Genomic DNA, 15,738 nt, shown 5'->3' on the forward strand with positions numbered 1-15,738 from the left:
TCGTAAAAGAAAAAACACCACTTTATATTTTATTTTCTCTCAAATCATATAAATTTGTTTTATATTTATAATGCTTATCAACACTTTTTTCCCCTTAAACTCATTATTTTGCTTTAGGAAATTACACCATAGCATCGTACTATTTATATTAATTATTTATTAACTTTTGTTTAATTAGGAATTTGATTTTTGAATATAGGTTTATGATTTACATCGGTCACTATATATTTTTTACTCAATTAAACTCAACAATTGTTAAATAGAGTAAATTAAATCACCATTATTGAAAGATGTTATGTGTCAAAAATTAGAAAGTGATATGTCAAACTTCAGAGGATGTTACAGATCTCAACTTAGAGAATAACTTAAATTTTGATATAAAACACTTTGAAATAATATTATTATTAGTTTAACTAGGATGACAATGTAGACAGCCAGATCCATTTAAGTATGTCCCGTACTTGACCCACAATATTTTTAAATATATGAAGCAAATTACTAATTAAATTTATTTTATTTTTTAACATAATAAATTTAATGTATGTTCTTTCACAAAAAACGAGTCTTTCAAAATAAATGCAAAAGTCCAAATAAAATATTATCAGAACATAATTCAAAATATGTTGTTTAAAATTATTACATAAATTTTCACATGTATTACAATATAAAATTTCTTCAAAAATATAAAATAATGTTTTCTCCAAATTGTAAATTTGATTACTATTCATTTGCAATTCCTTATCTGGTAATTCATTTACACTATCATTACACTTATAACCAGTAATGAAAATAAAAGTAAGTCTAAAATCAAACACAACAAATATAACTATTAAAAAAAATCATCTTACACAATATTTTCAATCAACTTAACTATTCAATAAATTTATTTAATTTATTTTTAACTTTCCAAAAAGCCTAAGATTTCAAGTAAAATACTATATTAAAGTTTATTCATACTTACTTTGTGATATCTTTCATAAAATACTTTTCAGATCAAAATCTTATATATACATACGTATATATTTATAACATTCTTTTTTTTTTTTCACTTTTCATTTTCTAAGTTTACTCTTAAATATTATTTTAAAAATTAATTATTTTATAATTAGTTTATCTTTAACCATTTTTTTAAACTTTTTATTTTGACCATTATTCTAAATTTTTTTTAACAGTTATTTTATTTAATAACTATTTTAAAATTTTTATTTATATTTTAAAAATAAATATTATTAATTTTATAAAAATTAAAAAAATGTGGGTACACAGACGTGACAATGTATTCGTTAGTATAAATATATATATATATATATATATACTTTTTTTTCTTTTTCATTTTTAATTTTTAATTTATTCAAGATTATTATCTCAATGATATAATTTAGTTCATTTTTTTTTAAACTTATAAATATATTTATTTTAATGTTATTAATTATAATAATTTTATTTATTTATTTTTAACGTCGGTTAACTAAACTAAATCGAAACTAAATCGAAATTTATTGGATAATTATGACGTGTCTATACTTTTGCGTCCAGTTCGATTTTAACAAGGGAAATAAAATTTAATTGTTATTATTTCTCTTAATTATTGATGCGTTGTTATTAACTTAACATTGTTTTTCAGTAAACTTGTCATTCTACGGCCAATTTATTTTCTCTTATGAAAAAATATATATTTTCTAAATTGTTATTATTATTTTGGATATATATATATATATATATATATATATATATATACTTTTTACTTTTTAACTAAAAATAAATTAACAATAACAATAGCCTGTATATGTATGTATGTAAAATTAAATTAATACTTTAGAAAAAATACGGGTCCTTACATCTACAATGGCTGGCACATTCTTCAGTTATTAAAATAGAGGCAGGTCATAGTTAGAAATGCAATGGGCTAATGACTAACAATTCTGATGAAACTAAGCTATTGATGACGTTCCCATTGACAAAGTTTAAACAACTTTTTATGTGTCTATCTTTCAACGTTGCTGCTGTAGGTAAATCCTTCTTCAGAGGCAACAAACACCTTATTTAGAATCATGGCTAATCGAATTCCACCTTGAGCAATTCGTTTCATAACAAATGGCATCCTCGAGTCAAAGTAATCATCTACAAAAACATCACCAGCACAAACTCATCACACAAAATCCTTTAACTTTCTAATGACTTTGCTTGCAGTTTCATGAATTAACTGTTTAGCATCTAACTATTTCCTTAAATAACTGGTTGCTGAAATGTTTACCTGCCAGAGTTGTTCCAGGTTTGACACCTTCGTAACCCCATTTGCAAGCAATTTCTATGCTCTCTTTGGCCCAACTATATGATTCCAAAAATTGAGGACTGTGATTATTAACAGCAAGAGGAAAAGAGAAAGTTGGAGCCGAAGGTGACAGAGAAAGAACTCACTCGTTTACACACTGAGAGATATCATTACAATGTTTCCAAGATGAAATATCATCTACCCAGATTCCCTGCATACAGCACACAAAAATATTTTCTTTTCATTTGAAATCAATCAAAGAATTCACGTGTTTAATCAACAATTTAGTCTTACATTTGTGTAGTTCCTCTGAATGTCTTGGAGAAGGAGGCTCACATCCTTATCATAATAGTCTGCTAGTGCAGTGAGAATAATTTCTCTGTCCCACACCTAGTTACATACAACCAAATCAATAGTTTAATGCATATACAAGTAATTTGTGACTGCATAATGGAGATGAGGTTGAAGTTACATCATACATACATGATGCAGATTAGATTTATGCCTGAACCAGCGTAGTTCTATCGTGTTTCCTCCTTCGTCAGTGGTGAATCCAACATGCATTGGCTTAAAAGACAAGTGCCCAAAAAGCTTGGTTAAAAGGAACAGTAGAACGGTATTTAAGAAACTTCACCAGACTTTGAAAAGCTTGTCACATATACCTGATGAATATCTCCCATGAAGTGTGACAAGAACAACAACGCCTCGGTCATATTATCTGTAAGATACAAAAACTAAAGGCATTGAATGAAACCATCAAGGAGAACATACAAACATTAAGAAAAAAAGTATTTTTTTTCAAAATTTGACTCCTTACATCGGTGATCATCGGATATCCCCTCTTTGTAATGCATGAGTTGAGAAGTGAAATTTTTGACAGCACCAGCAACGCACATATCCTCCACCCCATGGGAATCATGGCAGTCTCCTATGATAACAAACGACAACAAATTATAGCATAATTCAAAGGTTTAATGAGAACATATGACAAGAAGTGTTTAACTTTACTTGAATACTGAAAGGAACAAGCATTATCCGGTGTGTCAATGAAATGAAGAGGACTTGTCCACCTATATTTGTACCAGTGTCTGATTTCGTCAGGCCACACGCAAAGGGCTGATAAGTTACCTTTGGCATAGTCAGGTAGCAAACGGTTCACTGCTTCTGATGCCTCAGCCTCTAAAAGTGCCTATTTATCAAAAACCAAGATTGTGTTGTGGTGTTGGCCAAGTGAGGTGCGTTCTTGTTTAACAGATTGGAATTGAATTTCAAATTTTACCTGTGCAATTTGGCATGTCATGACATGACCCTCTTTGCTCCAGCCAAGGGCACTAGGCACTCCAATCAGAGCTGAACTAAAGAACAAGACAAATCCAAATGGAACAAGAGACACCCACAAACCTCTATGTCTACCCATCTCTTCGCTAAATTCCCAGTTGTGGGCAAATTCTTCATGATGGAACATTATATACATATATATATATATATATATATATAGAGAGAGAGAGAGAGAGATTCATATGATTGTGTTGAAAGAACACCTAACACATAACACGGTTTTTGATTGAGTGCAAGATTCCAATATTTATCTTCAAAGTATGTCCAAGTTGAGTTCTATTGTACAAGCAAGGTGAGGTGTTATATTCAGAGTTTAGAGTTTTTTGCTTATGGCACACTGCTACCCACAAACAATCAGTAACTCGATAGTTGTCACATGGGAAAATCATAAAACTAAACTTTTACAACTTCATTTTAAAAGTGACATTTTCTAATTAGTTTAAAAGTATAGAAAAATAAAAAAATAAAAAATAGAAGATCACTTAAAAAATATCGCATCAAATAAGTTATTAAAATTTAATTATTAAAAAATCATTTTCTTTTTCATATAACGATATAGAGCACGTGCTTCGGTTTTTATTATTAAATTTTATTAATAGAATACAATAACAAAGTGTGATGCACTGATAAAGGGTATTTCAGTATTTTTAAACGATTGAGGGGGTGCAGGAACTTAATAAGCCCAGGGTCCATTGTAGAATAGAAAGGCCCAGTAACCCACTTGAAAGAATTAAAACCCTAGGCCAATCCATATGTACATTCAATAAATAGGAGATAGACAGAGAAACCCTAGAAAGCCGCGGCAAGAGGGTGTGTGTGAGAGAGAGAGGGAGAGCTAGAGACGATGAAGTTCAACCCAAGAGTATCGAGCAGCCGCCGCAAGAGCCGGAAGGCTCACTTCACCGCGCCGTCTAGCGTGCGGCGGGTGTTGATGAGCGCTCCTCTCTCGGCGGAGCTCCGGTCCAAGTACAACGTTCGCTCGATTCCGGTGAGGAAAGAGGACGAGGTGCAGGTCGTTCGTGGAACGTACAAGGGGCGCGAGGGGAAGGTGACTCAGGTGTACCGTCGCAAGTGGGTCATTCACATCGAGCGCATCACTCGTGAGAAGGTTAACGGGTCCACCGTCAACGTAGGAATCCACCCTTCCAAGGTTGTGGTGACGAAGCTGAAACTGGACAAGGATCGCAAGGCCATTCTCGATCGCAAGGCGAAGGGTCGCGCGGCCGCTGATAAGGAGAAGGGCACCAAGTTCGCACCCGAAGACATCATGCAAACCGTCGATTAATCTCTTTATCATATAAACCAGTGTTTTGTAGCGTTTCTCTATCTTAAATATTCATTATCCTTTTTGAAAGTTTTTGTTTTCTTAAGTTAATCAAACCATATTTATCCTTTTATGTTCTACGCGCTTAATAGCTCCTGCCCATTTCTATCAGTATGTTATTTTTGCTTGAATTTCCGTTTTATTCTACTCTGAATTTTAACATGCCTGTTAACAGATGTAGTTATATCTCGAAACTATCTATTGTGCATCTGTGTTGTTAACGTAGTTAGAATATCCAATTGTATCATTTCTGGGATTGTTATTCATATTTGGATGTAGTACACAGTTTGCTTCAAAATGTGATTGTGATTTGAATTTGTTGTTTTAATGGTTTGTTTATACGGTGCTGTGGATGATGAGATATTTAATTTACAGTTATCCCTGTCTGATGTAGCAGGTGATGAAGTTTTGTAATCTGACCAGCACTGTTAGGTTAAATGTTTAGTTATAACAATTTGGGTAGTGGGCTTTGATGAATATGTCCTTTGTTTGAATTAAGGTGTGCACTTCTGCTTATGAATGAACGATGAAGATGAATATGTACTGTCAATTTGTCATTTATTTATAAAATTAAACCTTGTTATAAAACTGAATATTGGGAAGTCTTATATTGGGTGTTAGTTCAAGGTATTGACTTGGGATCAATCCTCCTACTCCCTTGTGTTAGTGAAATCTTGTTTGATGTGCTATTTGTGTTGAAGTTTTGTTTGTAAGTTGTACTAGGGAATGAGGTATGATTGATTCTATTAATTCAGTGTTGACAAATGTCGTTGCTATGTATCCTTACCTTTATATTTTAGCTTTGTCTGATATGAAGACGTTGATATTAGGCTCTAGAGTTTTACATGATTTGATCACATGAATGGCAAGTGAAGTGATCAAACTTTCATATTGTGTGATATTGATTATTTTTTCTCCCCGTGTTACAGTAAAATATGAATGTATTCAGTGGGGTTGAAACTCCTTGATATAACATACTCCGTTATGCCATAAACACCTGCTAAAATGTGCAAAAATAACTTATTTATGATTCTCCAAATTGTCAATTCCGAATTTATGTTTCTCAGAACATTCATTCAAATATATCTGAGTAATTGACCCCATGTATCATTTTTGTATTGAATTATTATTGTTTTGAAATATATTTTTCGAAGTGGAGTGATGCTTTTATACCTCAAGTTTTACTTAAGCAATGTAGTTAGTAATTTTGTTATCTATAAAATGTGTTTTGGATGAAGTGAGGGATTGTTTATATGCTTTGTTTATTGGTATAAGACGCATTGGAAAATAATTTAATAAACAAATTTCATTGTCATCAGTTGTTAGTTACTTTCAAAATTGTTTAACTTTAGAGTATGCATTTTTAATTTAAACCTTGTGTCAATCAAGTTTCTTACTATAGGCCAGTGTCAATTGTCATCTGTTCTTAGTAAACTATTGGCATCGTTTTGGAGGATTAGGATAGTTATTATACGACCAACTAATAAACATATTTTTCCTAATTTTGTACGTATGGATTGCTATAGCTTGAAATTTATAGTGGTAATTGGTTGACACATTTTTGTAAAGATATTATTGAAGTTCTACAGTCGTGTCTGTTTGTAATGAAGGCGAATGCTCTTAAATCTGTATAAATTAATTAATATTGATATTTTTGTTTGAATGAGTATTGAATGTCGTGTTTATACATTTCTTGTAATTTTACATACAGTATTTGTTGTGACTGTCCACTAATTTCAACTAGTGGCGTGTAATCTTCTTGCTGTAAAAGGCAAATTATTCACATTGATACCGTAATAATAAGAGTTCGGTGTAGAGAATCCTTGTGTGGAATACGTAAATAAATATTATAAAAATAAATTAAATAATAAATTAAAGAATAATTTAGTCCTTAATTTTTTGAAATATATCGATTTAATTATTTTTATTAGATTTTGTTAAGTTTATTTGACAATGTATTTCACAATTATATTTAACTTAACATTATAAATAATATAATTGGTACGTATTTCGAAATATGTATGTATTGTGAATAATAATTGACTAAATTTGATTAATCAGATGAATGATTAAATTGATCTATAGTTAATTTTGAAATGTACTAATTTTAAAATTTACTGAAAGATCCTAAATTAAACCGTAACTGAGAGGTAAAATTATTGGAATTGATACTATAATTTGAAATTGTGTAGGGAATTTTCGTTGTTCTCTCCAACTGTGTATAATTTTTCTTGAGATGGACCCATTTATATGGTAGAGGCATATATCATCATCTATCCGTAACACTTTTGAAGAATTTTTATTATAAAAAATTCGAATAGTAACATTTACATTTATCCAATTAAATCTATGTCCAATCTATTTTGATGAAGGCATATTATGATCTCTCAGGTTATCTATATACTCAACACTTAGTAGTAATTTTGGTTAGGGTTTTAAATATTTAGAAATCCGGATTTGTTCCCATAATTTAAAATTTATCGTTGGGTAAAACTTTTGGTGGGAAAACAATGCTACAATTAGCAGATGTTATTAGTATATGTTATGATACGAAGAAGGAAAATGATTTTTGAAAACTAAAATTGACAACTTAGGTGTATTTATAATTTTTGTGCAATTTTAAATGTAGTATAATAAATCGTGAGTAAGGAAGCAGAGGGTTTTGTCTAAAAAAGCGTGCAGACGGAAGGGAAGAAGATGAAGGCCATAGTGATTACGAGTCCGGGAGGTCCTGAAGTGCTGCAGCTTCAAGAAGTTGAAGATCCCCAACTCCGAGATGACGAGGTTCTCATCGGAGTCCACGCTACTGCCCTTAACAGAGCCGATACCCTCCAGAGGAAGGGCTTCCACCCTCCCCCTAAGGGTGCTAGTCCCTACCTGGGTCTTGAATGTTCCGGAACAGTCCTATCCATCGGTAAAAACGTTTCCAAGTGGAAAATCGGCGATCAGGTATTCCTAACCTAATTCCCTTTTCCTCTGTCACTGTTTCACTGTCACTAACTATTATTAATTCACAGGTCTGTGCTCTTCTCGCCGGAGGAGGTTATGCCGAGAAAGTTGCTGTTCCCTCCGGGCAAGTGCTTCCGATTCCACCAGGTGTTTCCCTCACGGATGCAGCTAGTTTTCCTGAGGTTGCATGCACTGTGTGGTCTACTATTTTCATGACGAGTCGTTTATCTCAAGGGGAAACCCTGTTGGTATTTCATCATACCCTTAATTCTATATTATTATTATTATTATTATTGTTATTATCATCATTATATCTCCCTGACCACGCAAGGATTTTCACTGGATTTTACCTAAAAAATGTATGATGACTCTAATTTGCTAACTTATTAAGTGTTATGTTAACTTTAATCTATTTTATCTCACTCTCAGATTCATGGAGGTTCTAGTGGGATTGGTACATTTGCAATTCAGATAGCTAAGTATCGAGGGGCAAGAGTATATGTCACTGCAGGTTCGGTACCGATTTATTCCGTTATTCAAAATAGTCACTTTCCAATGTATTCAAAATATGGAGAACTGAAGATTAGCTGTCTGTCCGACATATTGTTTAGTGAAACTGCTCCTTCTGGTTTATTTAAATTCCAAGCAATGTTTCCCGAAATATTATTCTAGATTAGATATTGCTTGACAGGGAGTGAGGAGAAGCTAGCTTTTTGCAAGAGTATTGGAGCTGATGTGGCTATCAATTACAAAACAGAAGACTTTGTTGCGAGGGTAAAGGAGGAAACTGGTGGACAAGGTAGAATCTCTTTCTTGCATTATGTGATTTTCCTGGATTTATGTAGTCGTACCTCTAATGTTTATGTTTTTACATGTTCTATAGAGAAGCATGACTGTAGTTGTGTGTGGTTGCAGGTGTTGATGTCATTCTCGATTGTATGGGAGCATCCTACTATCAAAGAAATATTGATAGCTTGAATTTGGATGGAAGGCTTTTTATTATTGGCTTTCAAGGTGGAGTTACTACTGAAGTAGATTTCCGCCCTTTACTTGCTAAGCGTCTCACAGTACAAGGTATTGCAAACTTGGGAATACACCCTTTTTAAATATATTATATTGCTCAAATTCAGCTTTTAATGTAAACATTTGTTTGTGCAAGAATAACATGTTAAGAATCTAAGAATGAATTGAAATTTCATATTGAGCAGAATTGACAAATTGAGTACCGTGAGGAAAAAATATCCACAAACTCATAATCTTAAGATTTTGGATTAGAGGTGGTGTTATGATATCTTGTATGATTACTCACAATTTGTTGGTAGTGGATCTCTAATTTATCTTCCTAGAAGGATTTCAACTGTTTTAGAATCCAAGTATGAGTTAAAAGACTCACATTGAGTGGAAATACGAAAGTTGAGTAATAAATAAGGTAAAATGATCTACAAACACACAACCTTAGGTTTTTGATTGAAAGTAGTGTCATATCTCTTGTATGACAACTGATATCTCATTGGTGGTGAATTTCTCTAATCTATCCTCTTAGAAAGATCCCAACATAACAGTCTCTGAATAATTACAGAAGTGCAAAACAATTTATGAAATTCTAAATTTTGGGTAGTGGGGAGAATAATGAGGAAATGAAAATAGTGTTAACTTTCTTAATTTCCAATGAGACTTCTTACAAATTTTGTTTGTGCTTCTCGTGCATTCTTACTACTATATACTGTTCTGCATTTCTGTGTAGGAGCTTCTTCAAGTTTTTAATTTTTGACTTGTTTGTATGAATGCGGTTACTTTCCATCTATAGTTACGTGCATCAAGAATAGGCACCCCTTTTGAATCTCCACTTCTTTTTATCTTCTTGAAAATGAGTTTTGTATGTCGAAGCATTGAGCTATTTTTGGAAACTCATTAGGATACATACGTTAAATGGAAAACTAACAAAGGTGTTACTTTTATGAACCTACGTTAGCCTTTCAACTATGTTAACAGAAACATACGCTTGACAGCAAACTTTTTCATTATTTGAACGTGAGCTCTTTTTTGTGGTGTGATACGATCTAACTTGGTAATTTTATATTTGTGCATCTCATATGCATTGTAGCGGCTGGCTTGCGTAATAGAAGTCTCGAAAATAAAGCCGTGATTATTAGCGAAGTGGAGAAGAACGTTTGGCCTGCCATTGCCGAAGGAAAGGTTAAGCCTGTGGTCTACAAATCTTTCCCTCTTGCGGAGGCTGCTGAAGCTCATCTGCTTATGGAAAGCAGCGAGCATATTGGGAAGATATTGCTTGTGCCATGATCGTTGTCATAAATAATGTAGTTCATGTTATATATTTGAATCCTATGTTTGGACTTTTTTGTGATGATCTCAGGTTTCTAATAAGTATTTGAATTTCTTATCATGTATGAAGTTCATTTTGATACGTGGAGCGTTCCAAATACTTTGAAGTTAATCCCTGCATGTTCATTCTACAAATGTCTGCCAAACCATAACGAAGAAAAACAAGTAATTCGATGTGATTACATATTGTTTGTGTTTATAGGATTCATGCTACTTCACAATCTCGAAGCTTTTCGGCCTTCCATCACAGTCTGAATTAAAACTCCAGTTGGTAGAGCCATAGTTTTTCCAGAAAGGCTTCATACATACTCTTCTCTCAAGCATGTGTTGACATATTTCAGATCATTCGTAACATTCCATTTCATACCAGTTTTCCACCACAGCCAAACAGCTGAATAACAGAGTGAAGATGTGCGGGGGTGGAACAAATTCATCACTCCATATGATGAAAAATTCCAGATTAGTTTACTTTTTGCATTTCTTTTATTAAGCTCGATCCAACCTAATTTCAAATATTTTTTATTCTTTTAAAACGGACTATCTTATTTAATATTCTAAAAATATATCTTTAGTTAACAAAATAATAAAATTAAGTATTAATATTAAAATTTAATAATTTTGGGGTATTTTCTTAAATTCAATTTATCGATGTGAGTAAAATTTAATCTAATAAAGAAAATTCAATCTATAGATTAGGTTGCATTATTAGATTATCCAACTACCTCTACCAATAGTGTACTAGAAAAAATTTATGGTACATACATATTTAGTTTTATTTCATTTTCTATAAATTAAGAAAATAAATATTAAATAAAAGGAAATAAGCTTTACTAATTTTTATTGTATTAGATCTTTTTTATGAATATCATATTTCTCCTTATTTCATATCTTGATAGTTTATTGAATATAATCTAGGTTAAAATACTCATTTGGTCCATGTTTTTGTTGGAAAATTTCAAATAGGTCCTAAGATTTTTTTTAGTCTCAATTAGGTCCATATTTTTGAAAATGTGTAACAATTAGGCTCATTCCGTTAGTATAGAGTTAACAGTGTTAAAGATGTGCCACGTGTCAGCTCCACATTTTTTTGAATTTTTTGGAATTTTTTTAAAATTTTTTTAATTTTTTTTTTAATTTTTTGAATTTTTTTTTTGAAAATTATTCATGCCACATGTCATGTCAGTATTGTGCCACGTGTCAAGTCAATAAGGTGACACGTGTCAAATCATTGTCTGAGGTCCATATATTTGTTATTTTTATTACATTTCAGTCCATTTCTTTAAAATTTTTTAAATATATTTATTTTAACTTTTTACAAAATTGTTTTAAAATTTTATATTTAAATTTATAAAATTGTTAATTTTAAACCAACTCTAACATTTGTATATAAATTATTTAAAACAATTTTGTAACAAGTTAAAATAAATATTTTAAAATTTTAAAACAAAATATAAAATAAACTTAATATTATTAAAATGTTTAATAAAAATATCATTATAAAATTTATATAAAAGTTAAATTTGATCTCAATTTGGAAATGATGAAATTGAAAATTAAAAAAAAATGGACTGAAATATAATTAAAATAACAAATATATGGACCAAATTGAGATTCAAACAATAACTTGACACGTGTCACCTTACTAACTTGACACGTGGCACAATATTGATGTGACACGTGACATGAATAATTTAAAAAAAAAATTAAAAAATTCAAAAAAATGTGGAACTGACACGTGACACATCTTTAACGCTGTTAACTCTATTCTAAAGGAATGAACCTAATTGTTACACATTTTCAAAAATATGGACCTAATTGAGACTAAAAAAAATCTTAGGACCTATTTGAGATTTTTCAACAAAAACATAGACGAAGAGAGTATTTTAACCTATAATCTATTGAAGTAATAGTTCAATAAAATTGAATCCACAATCAAAGAAAGAAAAGAAAATTCTCAATATAAAATCAAAATATTTAAACTTCAAAATGTCATATTCCAATTGAATTTCTGGTTCCGTCGTCCCGTTTGACGATGAATTGCCCTAAGAACTAATAAGCGCACGCCATGGCTGACACACTGTGACACGATACAATAAACAATATGATACTTGCTGCCACGTGTCTCAATCATTGATTTATACTATCGGAAACCCTTCCTTTCATCGCCTCAGCTGCCAATTTTCTGAATCGCGTTAAGTAAGGTGCTTTTCGTGCTTTCTCTTATCAAGTTTGCTTTATAGCTGTTCGCTGAACCTGAAACACGTCCTTCAGAAAGCGAAGTGGTCTTTGTTTAGGTGAATTTCGAGAGGAATTAGGTTGTTATGCTATGAAGCATGTTTTGGTCTTGCTGCGAATTACAGTGACCTTTTATTATAATGAATTTAACTTAATTTTAGTTTTCTCTTTGAGGGTATTGTTTGATCCTTTAGTTTTCCAAATTTCCTTTTGCAGGTTCTGAAATTATTAGGCTTTCATCTCAGACAGAGTGTTGTGAAAAATGATAGATCTAAGCACACTCAATCCCGCACAGATTACCGTGCTGGGATCCGCGTTTTGTGTTATGCTTTCCATGCATTTCACGTCGCAGTTATTGTCTCAGCATCTCTTCTATTGGAAGAATCCAAAAGAGCAAAAGGCTATTATCATCATCATTCTTATGGCTCCCCTTTATGCAACTGTCTCCTTTGTGGGTCTCTTGGATATTAGAGGAAGCAAAGAGTTTTTCACCTTTTTGGAGTCAGTCAAAGAATGTTATGAAGCTTTGGTCATTGCCAAGTTTTTGGCTTTGATGTATAGTTACTTGAACATATCAATCAGTGGAAACACTGTGCCCGATGAAATTAAAGGCAGGGAAATTCACCACTCTTTTCCCATGACACTTTTTCAGGTATGGCTGCTTAGAACTGTGCTAAACTTTTGGGGAGAATGGATTTTTTCTTCTTAAAAGAAATTTACATTTTTTATATAACGTTAATGATGTCACGGTATTCATAATTGTGTAAATTGAACTTTTGCAGCCACGTATTGTTCACCTGAACTACCGTAATTTGAAGCTTCTAAAATATTGGACATGGCAATTTGTTGTTATCCGTCCAGTATGTTCCATTCTGATGATAGCATTACAGTTACTTGGGCTGTATCCAACTTGGTTGAGCTGGACATTCACCGCCATCCTCAACGTATCTGTGTCGTTAGCTTTGTATTCTCTGGTGGTCTTTTACCATGTGTTTGCTAAAGAACTGGCACCACACACGCCTCTAGCGAAATTCTTGTGTATCAAAGGAATTGTTTTCTTCTGCTTTTGGCAGGTAAACTCCTTACCCTTTCTATATTCATAAGAAAAGCTGAGTTAAACGACCACCTAAAGAAGATTTCGATCCAAAAATAGCAGCAGAAAGCCACAGACCTCTCCCTGTTAGAGGAATGTAGATACAATTTTTGAACTGCAAAACTTGCTGAACTTATAATGCTGGTTGGTATGGTCTTTTCTTTACATACAGAAAAAAAAAACTAAAAAACCTGTGTTTACATGTAGAATAGATACAAACAATTAGGCTAGTTAGTGATTCTCAACCCTCTTATCTTTTTTTATTTTATTTTTTTTCTACAAAACGATTTTGCTTATTACTTATTTATTTTGCTGTAGTCATCAAGAGAAAAACTCAATGTAGCAAAAATGAGTATGTTGGCAAGACAGTTTTAGGGATAAATGCATTAGAGAAAATATGGAGGTGGCAACTATTGTAGAAAACATGGTAGAACCTTTGGTGGTTCAGGCATGTGAAACCTTATAGAAGCCTACGTGAGGAGGGTAGACCAAATGGAAAGGTAATCCAGTCACTAGAAGAGGACTAAGAAAAACTATAGGCACGATTTACATCAGAACATTCTGGTGGGTTTTGATCCATGTAACTGATCTCACTTAGTGGGTAGTCAGTTTTATTGTTGTTGCTATTAAACACTTTATCAGGTTGGATTTTATTATTTGTGCATCTTAAGTTCCTATTGTGTTTTTAGTTTTAGGAGTGTTTATGTAAATACTTTACCGTTGAAGAAGGCAAGTCATTCACTGATAAAGTCAATTTGTATGGTCTAAACTCTGAAGACAATTATGATGGCCCGGCATCCTATTAGTAAATCTCTTTAATAAATCTTCAAGACCTTCTGAGTATTAGCCCAGGAGTGGTCCTTGTTCATGTACAGATCTGTGTAATAAACGAATAATTGTATCCCTAGTCTAAAATGTGCAACTTAGGAATTAGAGAAAATCAACATTAAGTTTTTGTTATAAATGGGAAAATCATCCCATATTCGTCCCTGTATTTATTGGGAAAGAGCACCAATCTGAAATCAATGAGACAATTTAACAGAGGTTGTTTGCTACTTGCGTCAAATCTAAACTAAAGACTAACATTTTTCCAAATTACTCAAGATTTGAAACTTTGTTAGAAATTAATTCTCTTTAAATTCTGCCCCAAATTTTGAATGATGAATTACTTTTAGATTTTGTTGTTCATTGCTCAGTATCATATCAGTTCCATTATGAAGAATTCCCCAACTGATGGGTCATTCCATTCCATTTACAACTTTTTGTGCTTCTATTTGCTTGATCCATCCATTTGTCTCTTACATTTATCTTCATTTCTTTGTCTAGCCTTATATTTTTCTATTAGCTTCATATATAATTGCATCATCATCAAGGGCTGTTTTTTTGATAATAATGAACTCTCTTTGCCACGCGCAGGGAATGTTGCTGGACCTTTTAGCAAAATTTGGCGTCATTCAATCTCGTCATTTGCGGTTAGATGTGGAGCACATTGAGGAAGCAATGCAGAATATTTTGGTATGTGTAGAGATGGTTATCTTTTCTGTTCTGCAACAGTATGCTTATCATCCTGCACCATATAGTGGAGAAGTTGAGAAGATGCTTAGACAAAACAAGAAAAATGACTAAATATGATAAGCTAAAAAACCCAGTCTACAGAGATGTATTTAAGAGTTCTTCATTGTGGCGCTAGAAACATGAAAACATTTATGCCAAGTGGATTTGTTATTTTTTAATGTTAGTTTACTGTACAAGGCTGCCCATCCACCACCTGTGTAATGTTTTCCTTTTAGTTGTAATTTCCCAGCCATACTAAAAAAGATTTAATTTTTATTATCATTATTCGCTATCTTGATCAAGATGATATATATTTCTGATTACTGTATTACAGTCAGAGATACTTCCATGGTCTGGATCGAGGGAATAGCTGATCAATACATTAACAGAAACTTGAATTATTTTTCCTTAGTCACATTGATAAAGCCAAAAAGGCCTTTCTGGACTTAAAAACTGAAGCTTTCTTCTTTAATCTCAGTTAATTTTACAGTCAACGCTCTCCCACTGTTTGGTTTTCTTTGATGGTCAAGATTCTTGGAAAAGATGCAGTTTTTGGTCAAAGGCAACTTTGTTGCGGGGACTTCTATTGCTATGCATGTTTTTTCTTCCCGCAATCAATTTTCTGTCGCT

General features: G+C 32.3%; 4 protein-coding genes and 1 non-coding gene across 8 annotated transcripts; 4 read left to right on the plus strand and 1 right to left on the minus strand.

Moving 5' to 3' along the window:
• Positions 1–1,783: 1,783 nt before the first annotated feature.
• Positions 1,784–3,782, minus strand: LOC114187473 (endonuclease 1). Its single transcript, XM_028075735.1, has 9 exons — positions 3,552–3,782; positions 3,281–3,461; positions 3,090–3,200; positions 2,935–2,990; positions 2,756–2,839; positions 2,567–2,662; positions 2,419–2,483; positions 2,255–2,328; positions 1,784–2,121 (listed from the first exon to the last, which is right to left on the minus strand). The coding sequence occupies exons 1-9, from the start codon at positions 3,744–3,746 to the stop codon at positions 1,985–1,987; spliced, it is 999 nt and encodes a 332-aa protein (XP_027931536.1). The 5' UTR covers positions 3,747–3,782; the 3' UTR covers positions 1,784–1,984.
• A 598-nt stretch (positions 3,783–4,380) lies between these two features.
• On the plus strand, positions 4,381–5,065 carry LOC114189130 (60S ribosomal protein L26-1-like). The gene has a single exon (XM_028077839.1). It carries the CDS (start codon positions 4,455–4,457, stop codon positions 4,893–4,895), a length of 441 nt encoding a protein of 146 aa, XP_027933640.1. The 5' UTR covers positions 4,381–4,454; the 3' UTR covers positions 4,896–5,065.
• Positions 5,066–5,278: 213 nt separating this feature from the next.
• LOC114189316 lies at positions 5,279–5,359 on the plus strand. The gene has a single exon (XR_003605620.1). It is a non-coding gene; the product is annotated as a small nucleolar RNA R38 (small nucleolar RNA).
• Positions 5,360–7,535: 2,176 nt separating this feature from the next.
• Positions 7,536–10,338, plus strand: LOC114189265 (quinone oxidoreductase PIG3). The gene is made up of 6 exons (XM_028077996.1): positions 7,536–7,883; positions 7,952–8,131; positions 8,313–8,394; positions 8,575–8,682; positions 8,799–8,957; positions 9,988–10,338. The coding sequence occupies exons 1-6, from the start codon at positions 7,632–7,634 to the stop codon at positions 10,182–10,184; spliced, it is 978 nt and encodes a 325-aa protein (XP_027933797.1). The 5' UTR covers positions 7,536–7,631; the 3' UTR covers positions 10,185–10,338.
• Positions 10,339–12,211: 1,873 nt separating this feature from the next.
• LOC114189266 (transmembrane protein 184A-like) lies at positions 12,212–15,506 on the plus strand. 4 transcript variants are annotated; one of them, XM_028077999.1, is made up of 4 exons: positions 12,212–12,427; positions 12,678–13,113; positions 13,244–13,534; positions 14,971–15,506. In XM_028077999.1, the coding sequence occupies exons 2-4, from the start codon at positions 12,724–12,726 to the stop codon at positions 15,178–15,180; spliced, it is 891 nt and encodes a 296-aa protein (XP_027933800.1). In that variant the 5' UTR covers positions 12,212–12,427; positions 12,678–12,723; the 3' UTR covers positions 15,181–15,506. The 4 variants fall into 4 exon arrangements, with proteins under 4 accessions (XP_027933800.1, XP_027933801.1, XP_027933798.1 ...); XM_028078000.1 differs by having other exon boundaries at positions 12,224–12,422; XM_028077997.1 differs by having other exon boundaries at positions 12,230–12,541.
• The last annotated feature ends 232 nt before the right edge of the window (positions 15,507–15,738 follow it).

Source organism: Vigna unguiculata, chromosome 6 (assembly GCF_004118075.2).
Source record: "Vigna unguiculata cultivar IT97K-499-35 chromosome 6, ASM411807v1, whole genome shotgun sequence".
NCBI lineage: Eukaryota > Viridiplantae > Streptophyta > Magnoliopsida > Fabales > Fabaceae > Vigna > Vigna unguiculata.

Coding starts and splice junctions, on each gene's coding strand:
- LOC114187473 (XM_028075735.1), bottom strand. CDS start 3,746: ATGTATATAATGTTCCATCATGAAGAATTTGCCCACAACTGGGAATTT. Junction 2,840..2,934: donor TCATGGGAGATATTCATCAG/GTATATGTGACA, acceptor TTGTCTTTTAAG/CCAATGCATGTTGGATTCAC. Junction 2,122..2,254: donor ACCTGGAACAACTCTGGCAG/GTAAACATTTCA, acceptor ATGTTTTTGTAG/ATGATTACTTTGACTCGAGG.
- LOC114189266 (XM_028077999.1), top strand. CDS start 12,724: ATGATAGATCTAAGCACACTCAATCCCGCACAGATTACCGTGCTGGGA. Junction 13,114..13,243: donor TTCCCATGACACTTTTTCAG/GTATGGCTGCTT, acceptor GAACTTTTGCAG/CCACGTATTGTTCACCTGAA. Junction 13,535..14,970: donor TTTTCTTCTGCTTTTGGCAG/GTAAACTCCTTA, acceptor TGCCACGCGCAG/GGAATGTTGCTGGACCTTTT.
- LOC114189130 (XM_028077839.1), top strand. CDS start 4,455: ATGAAGTTCAACCCAAGAGTATCGAGCAGCCGCCGCAAGAGCCGGAAG.
- LOC114189265 (XM_028077996.1), top strand. CDS start 7,632: ATGAAGGCCATAGTGATTACGAGTCCGGGAGGTCCTGAAGTGCTGCAG. Junction 8,395..8,574: donor AAGAGTATATGTCACTGCAG/GTTCGGTACCGA, acceptor ATTGCTTGACAG/GGAGTGAGGAGAAGCTAGCT. Junction 8,683..8,798: donor GGAGGAAACTGGTGGACAAG/GTAGAATCTCTT, acceptor GTGTGGTTGCAG/GTGTTGATGTCATTCTCGAT.